The following is a 23,379-nucleotide window of genomic DNA, read 5'->3' on the forward strand; positions in this document are numbered from 1 at the left end:
TTTGGAAAATGTAGGTTTTATTTTCACAAATTTCAGAAGGGTACTACCAACACAAAAAGATACTCAGAAATATCCCATTGTTTTTGAAGTTCTTCATGGCACCCAGAAAATCAGTTAATATTTATTACCCATTTATATGGAATAGTAATACATTATGAGCTGAAACCAATATCCTTCCCTTTTGCATTTAGATTATAAATAAGACCATAAGACACAGGAGCAGAATTAGGCCACTCGACTCATCAAGTCTGCTCTGTTATTCCATCATGGCTGTTTTATTATCCCTCTCAACCCCATTCTCTGTCCTTTCCCCCCTAAACTTTGACACCCTTACTATTTAAGAATCTGTCAACCACCACTTTAAATAAATTCAATGACTTAGCCTCCACAGCCATGCATGGCAATGAATTCATCAGATTCACCACCCTCTGGCCAAAGAAATTCCTCCTCATTATGTCTGAAGTCCATCTGCATCCAAGTGCACTTTTTAAACAAATCATTGCTGCTATAAATCAGATCGGAGTCACATTGTTCCAGCAGCCAAGCTTGCTTTGCTGATATAGAAGTAACAGTCATGCAATAGCAGCTGACGATGGCAGGTTATTCTGCCTCATCACAGCCATGATATCGGTTTACTGTTAATGGTGGAGAAGCCCTGGTAATTCAATCTTGTGTTCTTTTCCAGTTGAGTGGAGTTGAAGCCGGAGGGGCAACTGCTTTTATCTATGCAAACTTCAGTGTTCCTGTTCTCAAGGTGAGTAGAATGTTTCTTGTTTTGTTTTGGTCTCTGTGAGGCATGATTGTTACTTGTTTTGGTGAGTGGCTGAACTATTCAAGCCACCTCTGCTCAGCCTGGATAACAGTTAAGATCTCAGTCTCAGAGGCCGACGTCCAAGCATCCTTCAAGAGGATGAACCCTTGCAAGGTGTCAGACCATGACTGTGTACCTGGTCAGATACTGAAAACCTGTGCTAACCAACCAGCAGTACTGTTCAATCTCATCTTCACTCTCACTGCCGTGGTCTAGGGTTCCCACCTGCTTCAAAAGGGCAGCAACTATTCCGGTGCTCAAGAAATGCAGAGTGAGCTGCCACAATGCCTATCACTCAGTCGCATTTAATCTGTCATAATTGTGTTCTTTGAGAGATTGGCTATGGCTAGAATTGACACCAGTCTGAGCAAGGACCTGTTCATCTACTACCACAACGGGTCCACAGCAGGTGCTATTTCAATGGCTCTCCCCTCTGCTTTAGAGCACCTAGACAACCACGAGACACACGTCAGGCTACTGTTGATCAGTTACAGCTCAGTGTTCAACACCATTACCCTCTCAGCAGCAGTAACTAAGCTTCAAAATCTGAGGCCCTGCATCCATGACTTCCTCATCAGGATACCAGTCAGAGCAGATATCTTCTATTATCTAACCCTCAGTGAAAATCAACACTCAGGGTGCTTGCTTAGCCTGCAGCTCTACTCTCTCTACACTCATGACTGTGTGGCTGAGCACACTTCAAGTGCCATCAATAAATTTGCCACTGGCACCACTGTTGCTAGCAGAGTCTCAGACTGTGTGACAAGGAAGTTGTCTTCAGGAGGAGGTAGAGGATCCTATAGACCCAGACTCAACAACTTAGGGACACCCTCTGCCATTAGATTTGTGAATGGCCCATGAAGCCATGAATACTGTCTGTTAGTCATTTTTTGTATTGTTATTTATTTTTGAAGTTACATATTTTATGTCTTTGTTCCACACTGCAACCCCAAAATAACAAATTTCACATCATACATCAGTGATAGTTAATCTGATTCGTACTCAGATATCTAAGATTGTAGAGTGACCAGTATGGCTGACTCTGAACTAGCCTAAAATCAGGGAGCCCTTAGGGTTGAACAGTAACTTACAGTCTATTAGCCGCAATGGTCAGCATACCAGACATAGTGAACCTGCCTCGATAGTTCCATTGACCTAAAACTTGAATCACAACAATTTTTCTAAATATTTGGAAAATGTACATTTTAATTCCTCGGATGCCAGCCCTGTTAAATACAGAAGTCCATCTCGCTTATATTTACAAAACAAAGTTCTCCTTTATGTAACGAAAGCCACATTAGCAATGCCCATTCTCAGTCTCCTCGTACCAGAAGTCAGCAGAAAGGCTGTGAGTCTGGGAGAAAACATTCATTAAAAAAAGTACTGATTCAGCGTGCTACTACTATCGTAAGTCACAGGTTTAAATTCTATATTAATATTGAGGGAATGTTATGCTGACATCAATGGCAAGGCTAATCCTAAAATAGATTACTGGTTATTATTTTCATCTAGCATAATCTAATTCTAGTGTAATCATTGATCTTCTTAGATACCTTGGGTTCCTTTGTCTCCCATCTCCATCCTGCCCACTTCCCTACCTGGCTTGATCTGCCCATCACTTTTCACCACCCCTCACCCCCAGCCCTTGGTCCTCCAATCACCTCCAGCCTCTTTTCATCTTCATACCTCCCCTCACTCCACTCTGAGTCCTGATGCAGGGTCTTGACCCGAAACATTGACAGTTCCTTCCCCACCCTCCACCTCTTAGATGTTTCTCAGCCCAAAGAGTTTCACCAGCAGATTAATTGTTAGATTATAACTGCATTCAAAAAGCTTCCTTGTGTAGTTAATCTATGGATGTAGATGCTGCTGGCAAAGGCAGCATTTATTGCCCTTCTCAAGATGCCCATGACAAAGTGGTGGTGATGTACTCTCTTGAATGGCTGCAGTGCTTCCAGCGAAGATCCTTTCACTTAGGGTTTAGGCTCAATGGCAGTGTCCGAACGATGATTTATTTTGAAATCACCATGCTGTGTGATTCGGAAGGTTAATGGTGATGCCCCCATTTGCCCACAACATTCGTCCTTCTTGGTGATAGAGGGTGCAGGGTCGGGAGCTCCAGCCAGGGATTCCCAACCTTTTTTATGCCATGGAGCCTTACCGTTAGCTGTGGGGTCTGTGGGCCCTAGGCTGGGAACCCCTGGATGGTGTTCACTACTCTTCGGCTGTGGTGGAGGCAATGAATGATGAGGGTGAGGGTGGGGTATTGTGGTGAACTACATATACCTGTCTGGACACGCCCCTCTGCTGTCTGCTCCTGTGGCTCCTCCCACAGACCCCTGTATAAAGGCGATTGGGGCACTGCTCCTCCCTCAGTCTCCGAGATGTCGTGCTCCCTTTTTGCTGTTAATAAAAGCTTATCGTTCACTTCCAGTCTCCGAGAGTTATTGATGGTGCATCAGGTATCAATCATGTGGATTGGTTCATCCTGAAGAGCTTGCTAAGTGTTGTTGGAGGATATTCCTCTTTGTCAATCTTTGCAATTATGTGTTGGGCTGTATAATATTAAGATTGTAAGGTATGGAAAATTTATCTGTAGTTATGAAGTCAAATTAAATATAGTTACTTTGTCACTTACTAGGAAATTAGTAATTAATAACAAACCAATCGACTGAAGAGATTATAAGCGTCACCCTGATAGAATGTATTTGGGTTGCACAAAGCAAAGCATTAGGGAAGAGGGAGTGACAGTGGGTATCTTTAACATCAGAATACAGGAGCACATAAGAGCTATTATATTTCTTATGATTAATGTTACTTTATCATTAATTTATTTATACTTGTACATTCATATATAATTATATATCAAATTAATAAAAATATGATTTGTGATGGTATGAGCATACAATTATATTATTATGATAACATTATATACAAAAAGAGTAGGCGAGGTGCACAAGATGGTTTAGTGTTTACTTGACAAAACTTTAATATGGGATCACTCTGTCACCTTTTCTGCACCCCATAAACTCCTTTCCTGACACCCCACAAGCCTTGCAGCATCACAGGACAGTTGTGTTTTGATATCCAATACATCTGTAATGACTGGTAATTTTGGGAAGGGCTTTCTCATCACCATCAAGTTGATCTCCGCAAGACCACAAGATACAGGGACAGAACTGGGCCATTTGGCCCACCAAGTCTGCTCTGCCATTTCATCATTGCTACTCCTCTTAGCCCCAGTCTCCTGCCTTCACCTCATGTCTCTTCATTCCCTGGGCAATCAAGAACCTATCAACCTCTGCCTTAAATATACAGTACATAAAGACTTGGCCTCCACAACTGCTTGTGGCAATGAATTCCACAGATTCACCAATTTCCGGCTAAAGAAATTCATCCTCTTCTCCGTTCCAAAAAGGACACCCCTCTATTCTGAGGCTGTATCCTCTGGTCCTAGACTCTCCCAGCATAGGAAACATCCTCTCCACATCCACTCTATCAAGGCCTTTTACCATCTGATAGGTTTCAATTAGGCCACCCCTCATTCTTCTGAATTCTAGTGAATATAGGCCCAGAGCTATCCAACACTCTTCATATGACAAGCCTACTTCTTGGGCAATTTAACACACCTCACCTGCACCTAATTAGTTACAAGAGTTCAGTTTAAGGAGAAGTGAGTTCATAGTTGGAGCCTGTATCAGACTTCAGCCAAGTACATTGTGGGACTCTTACAATTGCTTGTATGCCAAATCACTCACTTCAAAAATGCTGAGGGGATATTCCTAATGAGTCAGCGTCCTGCTTTCTGAATTTTCCATTTCCATTGAACACAGTAAAAATCAGATAAGGCTGCGAAGTCCTTAGGGGCAGCTGCTGTCATTTTTAATTAATTCCATTCATTATCAAGTTTACCATCTGGTAAAAATGCTGTGGATTACAACCCTAAAAGGATACATTCTGTTATTGAAGCCCTTGATCTTGCTGTATGACCAGATTAAATAGCGGACATTTCCTTTAAGTAGCACCTTTAATGTAGCAAACACCTCTCAAAGGACTTTGCAGGAAACTTACCAAGAAAAAAAACTGACAGTGCAGGAGATGCAGTCAAAAGCTAGACTGAGAACTAGGATGTAAAAAAAGTTCTGAAAGGAGGAATTAGAAATGGTAAGGATGGAAGGGATTATTGTTGGTGATGAAGAAATTAAATGTAGGGATAACTATGAGGCCAGAATTGGGTGAGTACAGCTGGAGGAGATTATTAAATAAGGAAAGACAAGCCAATGAAGGGACTTTAAACAACCACATCTGTATCAAAATCAAAAATTTTTTAGCATTAAAACAACTCTGTCAATGATCACTAATCAAACTTCCTACCTTCAGAAATACCCACTTTAGTTTAAATAATTTCCACAGAAGTAGAGCATGGAAAGAAAGTAGGGACCCGCAGATATTTTTTGGAACACGGCCAAAAAATGGAGAAATTGAATCTACATTATACTGAAGAGTTCTGTGACTCTTTAAAACTAACATATTTTTTCAATAGAAAGGAACGCACAATCATAAATTGTTCCAGACTTTCAATTTCAAGTTTAATTGTCATTCAATGATACATGAGTACCCATGAATGCGATCAAGCACAACAGCGTTACTCCTGGGTCAAGATGCAAAGCACAGTATCAACAGTCACAGCACATATAAGATAGTAGTATAATACAGTCACACACAAACAAAAAAAACGTCCAAGTCCTTGATTCCATGGATCTGCATTTGAACATCATACACTGTGTCTTCTGCCAAGTGAACACTGGAGGACAGCACCAACTCCAGCACGGATTACCATGCTACACTAATTCCGATACTCCGATGGAGCGCACTGACTCCAACACCTCTCTCCTGGGTGGCAGCAAACAGGTGATACCACAGTTTGAGGCCTAGTCATCACTACAACCAAGGCCACACAGCTCCCCTCCATCCACCCGGCTGTTTGGCAATAAAACAGTGAGTCTGACTTTTACCATTCCACATTAGCAATGTCCAACAAGGGCTTGTGATCACAAAAACGACTAAGATGACTGTTTCACTTTAATTTCAAGGTTTTTGAGATTCTGTGCTTTGAGTTTGCCTTAAATCAAGAACTGTCAACCATACCTTTAACACTACACTGTAACCATTTGGCCAAGAGGAGAGAGAAATTGGTGGAAGTGGGTACAAAGATAAGCACTTGAATAGCATAGGCATGTGTAATGCCCTGGTTAAGATTTTTACTGCTAAGCTGTCGGGTATTTCAATCAGTAGCTTTCTGTAGCAGCAGTGTGTCCTGACGATAGCTTGTTTGGGTCTGGGTAAGGATAAGGGGCTGCGATATTCAACTTAGGAATATTGTGTCAGCCAATCAGGATGGCAGAATTAGGAGAAGGTTCTGTAGAAGGCAGGGCAGAGAGAGATTTGTGACGGACACTGGTGGGATTTGTGGTCTTTTTGGTGGGAGACGGAGAGAGAAGAAGATCGGGAGAGACGGCCGTAGGGTTCTATCTGATGGGAAGACTTGATTGCAAGGAATGCTTTGCAGGTTGAAGGAGTCAAAGATGAGAAGTGCTACTGGTGATTGGTGATGACAGCTCAGTGTCCTGAGTGATAGTCATACCCAGCTTTGGGTCTATTCGAGCTCCAATGATGAGCACATTTTATGTTTGTTCTTTTTCCTCTCCTCTTAATAACTGGTAGGTAAAGCTGAGATTAGTAAGTACATTTTCTTTATAATTGTATGTGGTGTATGATCTGTTACTTCTTTCCAATGGATAATTGTGTTTGGGCAGCACTTTCACAATTCGCTCAAATCGAGGATCCGTTAATCAAAAACATCCCAACTTTCCTGTTTGGTTCAACTCAAGTCATACTGACCCTAGACACATGTTGTTTAAGGAAGGTGCCTTCTCACCACTTTGAGTCCAGCAGAGCCGGCCAACGAGCCTAGTTCCAGAGGAGCCGAGTGAGGGGGCTTCATTGTGGGTGCTCGTCCGGGATTTGCTCATTGCTGTGTGATTGCTGTTAAGAATTGATTAAGCCGTTGGGGTGTTTAAATTAGTGTCGGGGAAAATGATTAAGGTACTTTATTATGGATGTCACAGGGATTAAGCTTTGGTGTGATTCAAAGAGGTGACCCACAAATAGTGCAGTGTTCTGATCAGATATCTATGGCCCGGATGAATTGCTGATTAGAGTATTAAGTTCAATGAAAGACTGGGGAAAGTTACGGTGGTTGAACAGCAGTTTGATTAATTGGCGGGTAAGGATGTCGTGTTAGTCCAGACTAGCAGTGATGTAACTGAAGTTGCACTTGCCTGATAGGGTAAGGATATCAGGAGAGGCGGGGCCATGAGCCGTCCATTCTTTTGGAGGTGGGGGAGACGTAACTGAGGGTGAGGACGTTAAGGACAAGTTGTTCTCGTTTCTGTGAAATGAGGGGAAGGGGTTGTCTGATGTGAAAGGTCTAATGGGTCCTTGAGCAAGGAGTGAAAATTCTGAGTTAGTTTCAGCAATGATGACCCTGGTACATAAATGCCAAAGTGTACCAGCAGAGACCCAAAGTTATTACATCCTGAGAGTGTTCTCTGGGGTCAAGCCCACCCTCAGTGGGGAGGAGGAGTACAAGACCTCAGCAGAGTGGACATCTCTGAGTGGCAGTGTTCAGATAATATGAAAAGACAGCGACTGGTAGAGAGTCTAAAGGGTCCGACTGCTGAGGTCATGAGGTCCTTAAAGGCAGAGAACCCATTGACCACATTCGTGGGCTGCAGGTAAGAATTAGAAAGTGTTTTGGCATGGCGGACAGCCTAGCAAAACTTATGATGAAGTTTAGGCACACATTCCAGGCGGAAGGGGAGAAACTTGCTGCCAACGTTTTCAGGCTAGAGAGACAGTTGCGTTACTTGTGTTGTAATGGGGCCATTCAATTGGCTGAGATAAATCGATTAAGGATGCAGCAAGTTGTGAAGGGTGCGCTGTAATGTGCTGGTATTGCTTTAAGCATGACACATCTCCCTCCCTTGTTGGCTCGTTGAGCTGATCAGAGAAATAAGAGAGGAGGAAAACATGACAGAGGAGCGGGAGGCCTCCGTCAGTGGGCCAAATCCTCAGTAGTAGCCTCTGTTGCTGATGCCACACAAGCGGGAGTTTTGTCAGGAGTTAGTGAAAAACCTGCAAGCTGAGGCATCTTGGTTAATGTCAGCTCTTGCTGCCACAAAGCGTGACAAATCCAACAGGAAACCAGACCCACCGGTAGGACATATCAAGCAGAGGACTCTACTGACCTGGGTTTCTTGACCAGGGAAGCAACTGGTATTTTCTGTTACAACTGTGGGGAGGATGGACATTTCAATTGAGAGTGTTAAGGACAGAAAGTGACCCAGTGGTTACTTAAGCAGAAAAGGAGGTCAGGAAATTTCAGAAGGACCCAGTAAGGGAACAGTCTGGCATCTCAGAGAGAACACATTCAAACCAATGTATGAAGAAATACACTGAAGTGCAAAACCCTGTTCCTGAGGGCTTAGTGGGACCAAGCTCGAGTGTATCTATACGGATTGAGGGTATTTATGCCAGAGCCATACTCGACACAGGTTCTCAGGTTACTTTAGTTTACAGATCCTTTTACAACTGCTATTTGATGCATTTACCATTGACACCACTCAGTGCCCTAGAAACCCGGAGCTTTAGTACCTGTGTGATGGTTACTTGTCATTGAAGCTGGAGTTTTCAGGAGCAGATGCTGGAGTAATCGAGACTCTTGATATATTAACGTTGGTCTGTCTGGATCTGGTTGAAAAGAATGAAGCTTCCATTATTGTGGGAACAAATACTTCCATTGTGAGAAGGCTCGTGGGAGCTTTCAAGGAGAGAAATAGCGAGAATTGTTTTGAAAATCTTGTCCATGCATCGAGCTGCTTTTGAGAAGGTGCAAGTTCCTCCTAAGCAGGATGGTGAGCATAAATGAGGAACTGTGTGACACACCCAGACCAAACCCGTTGTGTTACATCCTGGGGAAGTTGCTAGAGTGACGGGACAGTCAAAATTCCCCGGAACGCCGGATGCCGAGGCCCTCCTAGTGGGTGCTCCGGAGGATCATGAAGAAGAGTCACGCTTACCTGCTGGGGTGCTGGTGAGACCTGAGCTGCAGAAAGCTTCAGCTGTACACGTAAACAGGATGACAGTGATTGTCAGGAACACCTCAGGGAGAGGGGTCACCCTCAGACGTGGGATGCCAATGGCACATCTTTTCCCGGTGACCGTAATGTCGTGTGTTCCAGTGAGAAAATCAAGAGACAGTCTCCTGGGTGAGGAACGCTTACAGCAAAGTTATTCAACGTTGGTGATTCCCAGGTACTCGAGGGATGGAAAAGGAAACTAATGGAGAAGATGTTGAAGTTTGAAGATGTCTTTTCTACTGACGAGTTTGATGTGTGTTTCTCCAAGAGTACTCACCACACCAGCTAAGTGACAGAGGACACCACTTTCAGAGAAAGGTCTCGACAGTTAGCAGCAGAGGAGCAGGAAGGTGTTCAATGGCATCTGCTGAAGCTGAAGGAAGCTGGAATTATCACTGAGGCCAGGAGTCCCTATGCGTCACCCATAGTGGTGGTTAGGAACAAGAATGGGAAGGTGCAAATGTGTGTTGACTATCGGACACTGAACCAACGTACAATCCCTGACCAGTGTACTGTTTCATGGATCGAGGCCTGCCTGAGTTGAGCGAAACGGTTCAGTGTATTAGACCTAAGGATGGGTATTATCAGATACCCATGAATGAAGCTGATAAAGATTAAATGGCATTTATATGTCCACTTGGGATTCTTTCAATTTGAAGGAATGCCCCAGGGCGTATCAGGACCAACGGCTACTTTCCAACGTGTCATGGAGAAGACAGTTGGGGACATGAACTTGCTTGAGGTGCTGGTGCACTTGGATGATCTCATACTATTTGGGTCCACAGTGGAGGAGCATGAGATGAGGCTACTGAAGGTGCTAGACCACCTGAGAGCTGAAGGGTTAAAACTGTCACTGGACAAGCGCTAGTTCTGTAAGACGTTAGTCAACTACATCGGGCTCATAGTCTCATTGGATGTAGTAGCTACCGATCCTCCAAGAGAGTGGCAGCGACCATATGGCCAAGGCCCAAGAATGTGGATGCCTTATGCTCACTCCTCTGATTCTTGGGTACTACTGGAGATTTGTAAAGGACTACTCCAAAGGAAGTTTCCCTTTGAATCAGCTTCTGTGTGGTTACTCTCCCTTTGGGTAGAAATGGAGGAGAATGAAAGGAGAAGAAAGCAAAGTTTATCTTAGCCCTTCGGAGCCTTTTGGGAAAAGATGGGATGCAAAATGTGACGAGGCCTTTCAGCTGCTGAACGAGTTGTTGACTAAAGCACCCGTACCAGTTGCCATATGTACTGCATACCAACACCAGCTAGAGGGTTTAGGTGGTGTTCTATATCAGAACCGGGGTAAAGAGTTGAGACGTGTTGTTTTCATCAGCCGGAGTCTGTCACCCTCTGAACAAAACTACCCTATGCACATATTGGAGTTCATGGCATTGAAAAGTGACTACCTATATGGTGCCTAGTCGAGGTGAACAATCCACTGACTTATATCCCAACCTTGGGGGGCACAGTTGGATGCTACAGGTCACCGCTGGTTGGCAGTGTTGTCTGTTTATGACTTCAGCCTGAACTATCAGCTGGGGAGTCGGAACTCTGATGCTGATGTGTTGTCCCGACATTCACGTGAGGTGCTGAGAATGGAGGGAGGGAGAGAAGGAGGGCATTCCTGCCTCTGGGGTTAAAGCAGTGTGCTAGTTTTCCACAGTGGGGAAATCAGAGGCCTGACATTGCTGTGGATGACTTGGGAGCTTCTGGTTGTGCCATTCCACAAGCAAATGGCAACTTGACCACTCTGTATATGAAGTAGTTGGCTGCCTTCAGTCCAGTGGAATTGGGAGCAGCACCTTATACAGTATAGGGGTACCATTTGGGCATCTCTGGTTAAAGGAGATTTGGCCCAAGTTGAAAAGATGAAACACCCAGTATACCCCCATTGATGAGAGAATGGGACAAACTGGAGTTGAGGAATCACATCTCCTCCAGACAGACCCCAGTGTTCCCAGTTGGTTTTGGTTGAGAAGCATCAGAGGATTGTGTTGAAGTCACTTCATGATGATTCAGGTCATTTGGGGCTTGACAAGACCTGCAGATTGGTCTGAGGTTGGTTCTACTAGCCCTGAGTGAATCCTGAGGTTGAAGAGTACGCTAAGTCGAGCAGTCAATGTATTCAGAGGAAGACGCTGTCTACAAGGGCCACTCTTTATTTACAGAGTGACAAACCACTTGAGTTAGTGTGTACGGATTTCCATTCCATAGAGATGGATTCCAGTAACACTGCGTATGTCTCAGTCATCTCTGATCACTACACCAGATATGCTCAAGCCTTCCCCACAAGGGATCTGAGGGCATCCACAGTTGCCAAAGTGTTATGGGAGAAGTATTTTGTTCATTATGGCCTCCAGGACACAGTGATCAGGGAAGGGATTTTGAGTTGGCTCATACATGAGTTACTGATTATGCTCAGAGTCGAGAAGTCGAGGACCACGCCCTATCACCCTCAGGGTGATCTCCAGCCTGAAAGGTTCTACCGGACATTGTTAGACATGCTTGGAACCCTGGATATCAGTAAAAAGAACAAATGGAATCAGCATATTGGGCATCTGGTCCACTGCTACAGCTGTACACAGAATGAAGTTTCCGGATACTCCCCATACTGTCTGATGTTCGAGCATGAGGCGAGATTGCCTGTAGGTCTCTGTTTCGGAGCCAGTGGTGAAGACTTGCCACAGAAGACGTACCTTAAGTCTGTGTCCGACAAGAGAACTGCAAAAGGCTTATGAGCTAGCAGTCAGCTCTGCTACCAAGCAAAATCAAGGAAGCGAGAGGGGATATGATCAAAAGATTAGGTTATCGCAACTGATGCCTGGAGACAGAGTTTTAATAAGAGATTTGGGGCAACCAAAGAAGAATAAGCAGGCTGACTGTTGGGCAGTGAAGAGCCAGATGCCAAAGGTGCCAGTTTTCCAGGTGAAGCCTGGGGATAGGAATGGCCCTGTCAAAATTCTCCATCGGAGTCACCTTTTACCCTTAGGGCAGGAGGTACACATTGACCCAGAACCTGACACCTACTAGGAGAACTCTGCTTAGAAGGGGAACAGAAAGGCGATCGGCGGAAAGACCTGAGAAGGACCCGAACACTGAATGCCGTGTGGACTCAGAGGGTGAGGACATGGGGCTGTGGTGTGTGTTACCTTATGCAAACTCCCCAAGAATTGATGAAGAGATTCCTGAATCTCCCAGCACTGACTCAGAAGTAGCGGGCGGGACTAGCTGTGGACAGGCAAACACAATGCTGGACAGCGAAGGGAAGCTGGGTTCCAGTGTAGTTGGGGATGAAGCTGAGCTCAGTCAGGTGACAGGAGGAGCTGAGTTGCTGGAAGGCACGAGTAATGGACAGAGGGTAGCATTCCCAAGTGGACAGGAACAGTCACCAGGAGTACCTGAGGCTGAAGTCCAGTCACTTTTATTGTCATTTCGACCATAACTGCTGGTACAGTACACAGTAAAAACGAGACAACGTTTTTCAGGACCATGGTGTTACATGACACAGTACAAAAAACTAGACTGAACTATGTAATAATAAAAAAACAGAGAAAGCTACACTAGACTACAGACCTACACTGGACTGCACAAAGTGCACAAAAACAGTGCAGGCATTACAATAAATAATAAACAGGACAGTAGGGCAAGGTGTCAGTCCAGGCTTCAGGTATTGAGGAATCTGATAGCTTGGGGGAAGAAACTGTAACATAGTCTGGTCATGAGAGCCCGGATGCTTCGGAGCCTTTTCCCAGATGGCAGGAGGGAGAAGAGATTGTATGAGGGGTGCATGGGGAAGAAGCTGAAGACAAGATAAGCAGATCTCAGAGAGTCAGGGAACCACCAGATGGGTTGGCATATGATATACTGGGGGAACGGAGTGTTGTGTCTCTCCCCACAGTGAGATATGTTACGACCAATTACAACTGGGTTGAGTACCCTGAAATCATGAAATTCCTTTGAGTACTGTGTTATTAATAATGGTTTGATAAATTTCAAAGTCATGAAGACATGACTACTTTTGGTGGGGAGGAGGGGAATGTAATGCCCTGGTTAAGATTTTTACTGCTAATGCTGTCGGGTATTTCGTCTAGTAGCTTTCTGTAGGAGCAGTGTGTCCTCTTGCTGGCATGTTTGGGTTTCAGGCTGTGATGCTCAACTTAGGGATGTTGTGTCAGCCGATCAGGAGGGTGGAATTGGGAGAAGGTTCTAGAGAAAGCTGGATGGAGAGAGATTTGTGACGGACACTAGTGGGTTCGTAGTCTTTTTGGCAGGAGCTGGAGAGAGGAGAAAATTCGGAAAGATGGCCGTAGGATTCTATCCAACAGGAAGATTAGATTGCAAGGAGTTCTTTGTGAGACAAAGGAGTCCAGGATGGGAAGTTCTACCGGTGATTGATGATGAGAATTCAGCGCCGTGAATAACAGTTATACTCAGCTTTTGGACAATATGAGCTCCAACAATGTACATATTTAGACTGGTTTAATTGTAATGGGCCCTTTTATCTTTTTTTCTTCTCCTCTTAATAACTGGTTGATAAAGCTGAAATTAGTAAATACGTTTTATTTCTAATTATATGCGGTATCCGATCTGTTCTTTCCGAAGGATAATTGTGTATGGTCAGTATTTACACAGCATTCACTCAGATCAGGGCTCCGCTGATCGAAACATCCCGACTTTCCTGTCTGGTTGGACCCAAATCATACCGACCCTCGACGTATGTTATTTAAGAAAGGTGGCCTTCTCACCGCTGAGTCCAGTGATTGTTAACAGAGCCAGTAAACATGGAAGTTTCCATATGAGCTTGTTGAGGGGGCTTCACATGGACCAAGTGATGGTAAATGGGAGTAAGGTGGAAGGGAACTTCACAGGTAGCATTTACCTGATGGGCCAAAAGGCCTAGTTCTGTGCTGAGGTACTATAATGCTTGTTACTGAGCTGTTATGGAGGTCTGGGCCATCAATCGAGGGGTATGTTCATATATCACAGCATCTGGAGAATTTAAATTCATGTAATGACCTTGAAACTAGCAGATTGTTGTTTTAACACCCCCATCTAGTTTACAAATATCCTCCAGGACAGGATATCTGCCACGCTTACCCTGTCTGGCCTCAATGCAAATCTAGACCCACAGCAATGTGGTTAACTCTTAAAAGTCCTGTGAAGTGACTCGAGGCCAATTAGGGATGGAAAACCAGCCTGCAAAGCTTACATTGTGTAAGTGGATAAATAAAACATTACAAGAAAAAAAGTAGGTCTGGATTTTCTCAAAGACCAGCCATTGAACACTTGACAGATACTGATTGTGTCAAATTGTACAGTGGTAACGTACAGGCCATATGTTTTGGGACGGCACGGTAGCATATCGATCAATGTAACACGTTACAATGCCAGATGTAAAACTGGTGTTTGTTTCCTGCCACTGTCTGTGAGGAGTTGGTACATTCTCCCCATGACTGTGTGTGTTTCCTCTGGGTGCTCTGGTTTCCTCCCAAGTACATATGTATGGGTTAGGGTTAGTAGGTTGTGGATATGCTCTGGCGGCACTGGAAACGTGGTGATACTTACGGGTTGCCTAGCACAATCTTTGCTCATTGATTTGATGCAAAATGTTGCATTTCACTGTATGTTTCAATGTACATCTCACCAATAAAGCTAATCTTTTTAAATCTTTACAATCCAACTCCCAAGTGTACTTAATGCATAAAGTATCTCCTGCTTTCTGAATATGCTGATGTTTCCCGGGGTTACAAGTTGCCATGGAGTGATTGGACCATCTTCTCCCTGGTACACTTGGCTGAGCCCAGGTTGGTTTCAGTGATAATGAAATTCACTACACTTGGAGTGTAAAGCCTCCAACTCGAACCCCATCGCCCAGAAAAAATTGTTTTTTCGAGTTCAACCAACTCGATTATCACAATAATTATCCAAGATTATCACAATGAGTCAAACTGACATCATGAAGTTACTGTCAAAAATCAAAGAACCGCGATGCAGAAAATCTGAGCTGCAGTACTGTAGCAATTTTATGCATCGCACTGTACTGCTGCTACAAACAAATAGCACGACATGTGTGAGTGATGATAGACCTGATTGTGATGTGGGTCTCTATTGTGGTTTGAGGGTGAGAAGGAGGCAGGGAGAGGGGAATGAAGGTTGGGAAAGGGGAAGGAGCAGGAAGCAAGAGAGAGACATTCTGTAATGATTGGTAAACCAGTTGTTTGGGATCATATAACCTTGGCTGATGTCAGAATATAGCATTAATGGTAAGACTCTCGGCAGCGTGGAACATCAGAGGGATCTCAGGGTCCAAGCCCTTAGGACACTCAAAGCTACTGCGCGGGGAGACTCTGTGGTTAAGAAGGCATACGATGCATTGGCCTTCATCAATCGTGGGATTGAGTTTAGGAGCCGAGAGGTAATGTTGCAGCTATATAGGACCCTGGTCACACCCCACTTGGAGTACTTGCTCAGTTCTGGTCGCCTCAGTATAGAAAGGGTGTAGAAACCATAGAAAGGATGCAGAGGAGACTTATAAGGATGTTGTCTGGATCAGGGAGCATGCCTTATGAGAATAGGTTAAGTGAACTCGGCCTTTTCTCCTTGGAGTGACGGAGGATGAGAAGTGACCTGATAGAGATGTACAAGATGATGAGCGACATTGATCATGTGGATAGTCAGAGGTTTTTCCCCAGGGCTGAAATGGCTAGCATAAGAGGGTACAGTTTTAAGCTGCTTGGAAGTAGGTACAGAAGAGATGTCAGGGGTAAGTTTTTTACGCAGAGAGTGGAATGGGCTGCCGGCAATGGCGGTGAAGGTGGATACATAGGGTCTTTTAAGAGACTCCTGGACAGGTACATGGAGCTCAGAAAAATAGAGGGCTATGGTAACCCTAGGTAATTTCTAAGATAAGGACATGATCGGCACATGTGGGCTGAAGGGCCTGTATTATGCTGTAGGTTTTTTATAAATTGATATTATAAACTTAACTCATACTTCTTTGTTATTCTTACTAGTCTTTTTGCCTATAACATTTATAATAATAACAGTAGAACTTTTCATGTTATGAAGCTAATTATGATAATAGCCATCAGAAAAAGAATGTTTATGTTTTTTGTGTAAATGAAACCTTTTGTATAAAATTTACAATGGGTGAATATTAGTTACATGATTGGCTTTTTTGGTTTGCTTATTTGTTATTGACTTTAAACTGCTCTTGTTTCTTAGAACGCAGCACTGTTTTGGTGGAACCTTCACAAAAATGGACAAGGCAATGCAGACACACTACATGCTGGCTGCCCAGTGCTGGTTGGAGATAAGTGGGGTATGTAGAAGGCGAAAGTCTTGGTGAATAATTTGTTAAGTGCACTCCTTAAAATGGCAGCCCATAGCCTGAAGTAACCCAATGGAATTCAATGCACAAGATTGAGAAAATTGTCCAAAATTTTAGATTGATTTGGACCACAAAGGAAAATAGAGGGCCAAAGACATGGCTGATCATTAGTATGACAATGATTTGACATCAAAAATAATTAATCTATTCTAAAAGATTAATTCCATATAGAATTCCTGCAGAAATTCATGATCTACACATATTATATGTCAAGTAATATAAATTTTTCTGATGATTAAGATTATTTTACGAAGCAGTACGGGCTTAGTTATTTTATTGTGCAGTGCAAAATCTTTGTGCTTTATGGTTTAATCCAATTCTGGAAGATAGATGTGAGATTTCTATGTTTTCAGAAGCTGCACATAGAAAAGTGTGTGCAATGTCTATTTCCCATGCATTAGTGTTAGGGTTAGGGGTCAGAGGAGTCAACACTACACTGTTTGTGCTTGTTGAACCTTTTAGCATGTTTTGAAAAAGTAACCAAAAAGGTAGATGAGGGTAGGGCTCTGGATGTTGTCTGTTTGGACTAGAGCAAGGGCTTCAACAAGGACCTCCATGGCAGACTGGTCTGGAAGGTTAGATCCCCTGGAATTCAGGAAGAGCTATTTAGGTGGATTCAAAATTGTCTCCAAGGTGGGAAGTTGAGGGAGATGGTTCAATGTAACTCCCTGGGTCGCCTCAGGCTCGCTCAGCTCGTTCTTGTCTAGGGGGAGCAGCCTTCGGCCCCACCAAACTGGGTAATCAGCTGGTGTGGATGCTGTGTGATGTCCCCACCTCTTCCAAAAACAGACAGTACACCATATGCGATTAAATGAGTACAATTTATAAAGGTTACTATAACTAAGTGATTAATAACGATACAGTATACATGAAGAGAAAATTAAAGAAAAGGCACCAAACTTATCAAAGTCCAAACCACTTCATGCACAACCGTTGGAGCTCAATTTCTGAAGTCTTCTGGCCACCATTCGATCCCCTCCGAACTCCTCGACTCTCCAAACAGCTCAGGATCCTCCGAGTGGTCAACCAAGCACATCTAGCTTCATCCTCCCCCCCCTCCTCGGAGAATCTCCCGGCCTCGGACCCCACTTTGGGGTCCGATCCTCGCCCAGCTTAGAGCATTGCGTCCTCTCTCTCGACCCCCTCGCGCAGATCTGCCCAAAAGCCCGTCAACAAAAGCTCACAGACTCAGAAGAAAGAACATTAATCCCCATTTGGTTTACAAAGGAATACCATTCTCGTTATCAGTAAATTAGCATTCCTGCTAGTTAACAAAAGGAAACCCTTTCCCAACAGTAACAAAGAGAAAAAAAGAAACCCCCTTTACACACTTCCTCCACCAAATAAAAGTCATGTCCTCATGACTACTAAATAACTCGCCACCTTTCCTGCCAACACACCGTAACCCAAATACAAACAGTGACATCTCCTCCCCACACAGTAACCCTCATGCCCTGTTCCTCAGGCGCTACTTAGGCCAACTATCTGGGAGTTCCCTAACCCTTCTGAGGCCTCCGTACCCCCTCACCTAAACCCTTCAGGCTCGGACACAACTGGGGATACCTTGGGCCCACTACCAACTCCTCTCTCAACCTCTCACTCATGCCCCACACTGCACACAGCTAACCCTCCCCGCTACACCTGACTCACTGGGAGAAGGGCCAAAGGTCTCTTCCTCAATCGAGGGAAAGTCAGCAAAAGGCAGCATGTACCACACATCCAGCACATCATCCATCGAATCTGTATTCTTCCTCTTTCCTGTGATCGGTAGCTGCTGTTTGATCTTCTCCAAACGGAAACACGTGGCCTGCACTGCTCCCGCAGTCTCTTCAGCCTCCTGTTCAGTATTCACTGCACTTCTCTCCAGCTTTTTCTTCCTCATGACTTCTTCCAGATCAACTTTCAGATTTTGCACTTCATTTGAACTGTCGATGGTCATCTTCAGGTTCCCTTCAAGCTTCCGCTTCTCTCTTCTGAGATTTGTCTGTAATTTCTTCACCTCTGCAAACTCCCCTCTCCGGGTTCTCAGTTTGCTATTACCCTCAGTCAGACAACTTTCTTCATTCTCTCCAACTTGTAAGTCTTCCGAATGGTTCCAGATCACTTTCTCCAGTCTCTCCGTCTTCATTTCAAACTTGGTTCCGTAGAGACAGTCACTCACGAGCTGCGACCTTCGCCAACCCTGGCACGTGTCCCGAAAACACTTTAACTCGGTAGTTCTCAGCTGCTCCTGCAATGACCTCACTTCATATTCTCCTGAGGCAAATCCAAACACCAAGAGATCATCCACATACACCAAAACTCCAAACGCCTCCACATCCCCTATGGTCTTCCACCTGCCCCGCAGGAAGGTTGCAAGGGCTCCAGATATGCCCTGTGGCATCTTTTCGGACCCGAAGACTCCTAGGGAATGTATAACGGCCGTCTTCTCCTTGTCGGCCCCACTCATCAGGATCTGGCAACATCCACTCCTCCAATCCAGCCCCTTAAACCACATCGCACCACTCAGACAGGCCATCGCCTCTTCGGCCCTCAGGGCCATATTCTGGTCACTGACAGTGCGCCTCTTCAGCGCACTATAATCCACACACACGCTGCCTACATCTTCCACGGCTGTCGGGGCCAGTCGCTGCAACCTCTCTCTCTCCGAGGTGTCTTCAGCAATCAACTCCGCTCCCTCGTGGTATTTCGCAGCGTCCACTAAGAGGGTCTCACCCTCAGATACTTCCCCCAGGCTGTACCGCCACTGGCTCTTGTTTGAATTCGGTATCGGCCCAATGCTGCTACACACGTCCACACAAGCAGCTCGAAACTCTGGGTGCATCGACAATGCCTCCAAACAGCGCTCACCCGCCTCCTCCGGGCAGGCCCCCAAGCACACCAGCAGGATACTGGTTCTCTCTAGAACAGAAACGCTGCCCGTCTCAATAGGGTCCGGACACATCAGCATTAACGATTCATGAACTTCAGTCTCCTCCACATTTGCCTCCAAGAACTCCATTTTCACTGACCAACAACCATCGTCTGGATAATCACCGGCACTGGTACCCCAAATCTCCAGTGTCCTCAATGTCGTCAAGGGTAAATGCTTCCAATAACGGTTATGAAACAAACTGTACAGCAACTTAACCGGCGCCCCGGTGCCGAGGATGGCTTTAACTTGACTTCCATCCATCCGTAACAACACCTGTGCGCGTGGCCCTTCTAAGCCTTCAGGAATAGGGTCTGCTCCTTTCAGGAGTTCCTTGGTACATTGCTGGGAACGTGCTCCCCCAGAGACCCCAAGCCGTTCCCCCACTGGGCCTCCTCTAAGTTTCCCGACAGCTCTTGGATCAACGGAACAACTGATCCCCTTGACAGATCCCCTTGGCACCACAAGCAATTTATCTGCCCCCCTAGGCAAAAAGGGATACCCTAAAAACTTCCCACCAATCTCCTGCCACGGATATGATAAGCCCCCCAGCTGTGGCATTTGACTTCCAGTCGAACCATACGCATTTTCCCACACTTTCCCAGAACTGGCAGCGGTCACTTCGAGGTAATTGCGCCCGACAGTTCACCAGCCCGCCTACTCAAACTTTCAACCCGTCCCTGTCGCTTTCCCTCAGCTAAGCACTGCCACTCACCCAACAACTGAGGGGTCCGCTCCGCCCACGCCTCCGCCCCTTTAGGGCTGGACATTATTCCAACAACCGGGCAGAGCCCACCACTGCTGAAACATCCCAACCTGTCACTCCTCAATCTCCAAAAAGTACGGACAACCCATGGTCCCACCACCATTTCGTCAGCACTAGTCGGAACTCGAACAACGACCTCCAGGCTAGCAACAGCAGCCACCCCACCCAACACACACGTAGCGATAACCAGCAATCACACACCCACAAAGGCACACAAGCTCTTCGCCGCAGACACAATTTAAAGAGGGTGATCACACAGCTTCCACAGAAATCAATCCCGGACGAGCCCCCACAATGTAACTCCCTGGGTCGCCTCAGGCTCGCTCAGCTGGTTCTTGTCTAGGGGGAGCAGCCTTCGGCCCCGCCAGACTGGGTAATCAGCTGGTGTGGATGCTGTGTGATGTCCCCGCCTCGCCCAAAAACAGACAGTACACCATATGCGATTAAATGAGTACAATTTATAAAGGTTACTATAACTAAGTGATTAATAACGATACAGTATATATGAAGAGAAAATTAAAGAAAAGGCGCCAAACTTATCAAAGTCCAAACCACTTCGTGCACAGCCGTTGGAGCTCAATTTCTGAAGTCTTCTGGCCACCATTCAATCCCCTCCGAACTCCTCGACTCTCCAAACAGCTCAGGACCCTCCGAGTGGTCAACCAAGCACATCTAGCTTCATCCCCCCCCCCCAGGAGAATCTCCCGGCCTCGGACCCCCCTTTGGGGTCCGATCCTCGCCCAGCTTAGAGCATTGCGTCCTCTCTCTCGACCCCCTCGCGCCGATCTGCCCAAAAGCCCGTCAACAAAAGCTCACAGACTCAGAAGAAAGAACATTAATCCCCATTTGGTTTACAAAGGAATACCATTCTCGTTATCAGTAAATTAGCATTCCTGCTAGTTAACAAAAGGAAACCCTTTCCCAACAGTAACAAAGAGAAAAAAAGAAACCCCCTTTACAGTGGATTCAAAATTGTCTCCAAGGTGGGAAGTTGAGGGAGATGGTTGAAAACTGTTTCTTGGAAGGGAGGTCTAGTGCTGTGCCGCAGGGGTCAGGTATTATGACACTTGTTATTTGTTAATTATGTCAATGATTTGGATGCAAATGTGCAAGCACTGATCAGTAAGTTTGCAGATGACACAAAATTAGGAGATGTTGTTGATAGTGATTATTGCAAATTGTAGGGGACCTTGGATCAATTGGGAGTGGCAAATTGGTTTCAATACAGATAAGTGTGAGATGATACATTTTGGAAAGTCAAACCAGTGTAAGACTTATACCATGCATGGTAGAACACTAGGGAGTGTAATGGTACACAAGGACCTAGGAGTACAGGTGATTAGCATCACATGTAGACAGGGTAGTGAAAAGGGCATTTAACCTGCTGGTTTTCTTCAGTCAAGGCACTGAGTATAGGAATTGGGGCATTATGCAGTAAGCTGCATAAGGCCACGCTTGCAATAGTACTGGGTATGGTTTTGCTCATCCTGCTGTAGGAAAGATGTCGTTAAATTAGAAACTGTGCAGAAAAGACTTTTGAGAATATTGCAAGGCCTAGAGGGTCTGAGTTATATGAAGAGGTTGGCCCAACGTGGCACAGCAGGAGGCCATGGTGGAAAAGGAATGGGAATGGGAATTAAAATGTTTGGCCACTAGGAAGATCCACATTGTTGGTCCATGGCCTCCTCTTGTCCCACGATCAGGGTGGAGGAGCAACACCTTATATTCTGCCTGGGTAGCCACCAACCTGATGGCATGAATATCAATTTTCCCTTCCAGTTAGTTTTTCCCTCCTTGTGCCCTCTTCTCCTATTCCCCACTTTGGCCTCTTACCTCTTTTAATCTATCTATCACCTCCCTCTGGTGCCCCTTCTCCTATGATCCACCCTCCAGCCCTTTACTTTCCTACTCACCTGGCTTCACCTATCACCTTCTAGCTAGCCTCCTTCCCCTCTCCCCACCCACTCACCTTTTCATTTTGGCATCTTCCCCTTCTTTTCCAGCCCTGAAGAAGGGTCTCAGCCCAAAATGTCGACTGTATGCTCATTTGCATGGAGGCTGCCTGAACTGCTGAGTTCCTCCAGCATTTTGTGTGTGTTGCTTAGGAATTTCTCGGCAGCTTGAATTAAAAAAGAACTGACAAATGGATGTTCCTGGGCTTTGGATGGCAAAATATGTTGTTAAATAGAACTGTCTCACACATTTTTACAATGAGTGACTAACTGGAAGGAGAGATAATTTTAAACCACATTTTCACTTTCTTTTATTGTATTTGTTTAAGCATTATTTCATTGTCAAATCCTTGCTCAATGTAACAGGTAAACTTTAGATTGTCACAGATTCTTCTCACCAGGAGGAACAAACTCCGTTCTTCAATCAGATCTTGCTTCACACTTGACTGCTATTAAGCAATGCCATACAACTGCAGTAGGAGGGAACAATTTGACTGGCTCAGACCATAAGACATAGAACCATAGAACTATAGAACGCTACAGCACAGTACAGACCCTTCAGCCCTCCATGTTGTGCCAACCCATATAATCTTTAAAAAAAAGTACTAAACCCACACTACCCCATAACCCTCCATTTTTCTTTCAGCCATGTGCCTGTTCAAGAGGCTCTTAAATACCCCTAATGTTTTAGCCTCCACCACCATCCCAGGCACCATTCCAGGCACTCACAACCCTCTGTGTAAAAAACTTACCCCTGATGTCTCCCCTAAACTTCCCTCCTTAATTTTGTACATATGCTCTCTGGTGTTTGCTATTGGTGCCCTGGGAAACAGGTACTGACTATCCACCCTATCTATGTCTCTCATAATCTAGTAGACCTCTATCAAGTCCCCTCTCATTCTTCTACGCTCCAGAGAATAGTCCCAGCTCTGCTAACCTTGCTTCAAATGACTTGTTCTCCAAACCAGGCAACGTCCTGGTAAATCTCCTCTGCACCCTCTCCATAGCTTTCACATCCTTCCTATAATAACATAGAATCAGAATTAAGCCATTCGGCCCATCGGGTCTACTCCACAATCCATCATGGCTGATTTATTATCCCTCTCAAACCCAAACTCTTGGCTTCTCCATTAATTTCTGAAGTCCTGACTAATCAAGAATTTATCAACATCTGCTTTATATATACTCAGTGACTTGACAGCCACAGCCATCTCCGGCAATGAATTCCAGTGATTCACTATCCTCTGGCTAAAGAAATTCCTCCTCACCTCTGATGTAAATGGACATCCTTCTGTTCTGAGGTTGTGCACTCTGGACCTAGACTCATCCAGTACAGGAAACACTCTCCCCACAT

The 23,379-nt window shown here is 45.1% G+C and overlaps 1 protein-coding gene across 1 annotated transcript in view; it reads left to right on the plus strand.

Moving 5' to 3' along the window:
- Positions 1 to 23,379, plus strand: part of p4ha3 (prolyl 4-hydroxylase, alpha polypeptide III) — a 78,094-nt gene that overhangs the window by 47,067 nt on the left and 7,648 nt on the right. The window contains exons 11-12 of the mRNA XM_059963932.1: positions 686 to 754; positions 16,231 to 16,327. Of these exons, the coding sequence (XP_059819915.1) occupies positions 686 to 754; positions 16,231 to 16,327 (166 nt within the window). The remainder of the gene's footprint in view (positions 1 to 685; positions 755 to 16,230; positions 16,328 to 23,379) is intronic.

Source organism: Hypanus sabinus, chromosome 3 (genome assembly GCF_030144855.1).
Source record: "Hypanus sabinus isolate sHypSab1 chromosome 3, sHypSab1.hap1, whole genome shotgun sequence".
In the NCBI taxonomy this organism is placed as follows: Eukaryota; Metazoa; Chordata; class Chondrichthyes; order Myliobatiformes; family Dasyatidae; genus Hypanus; species Hypanus sabinus.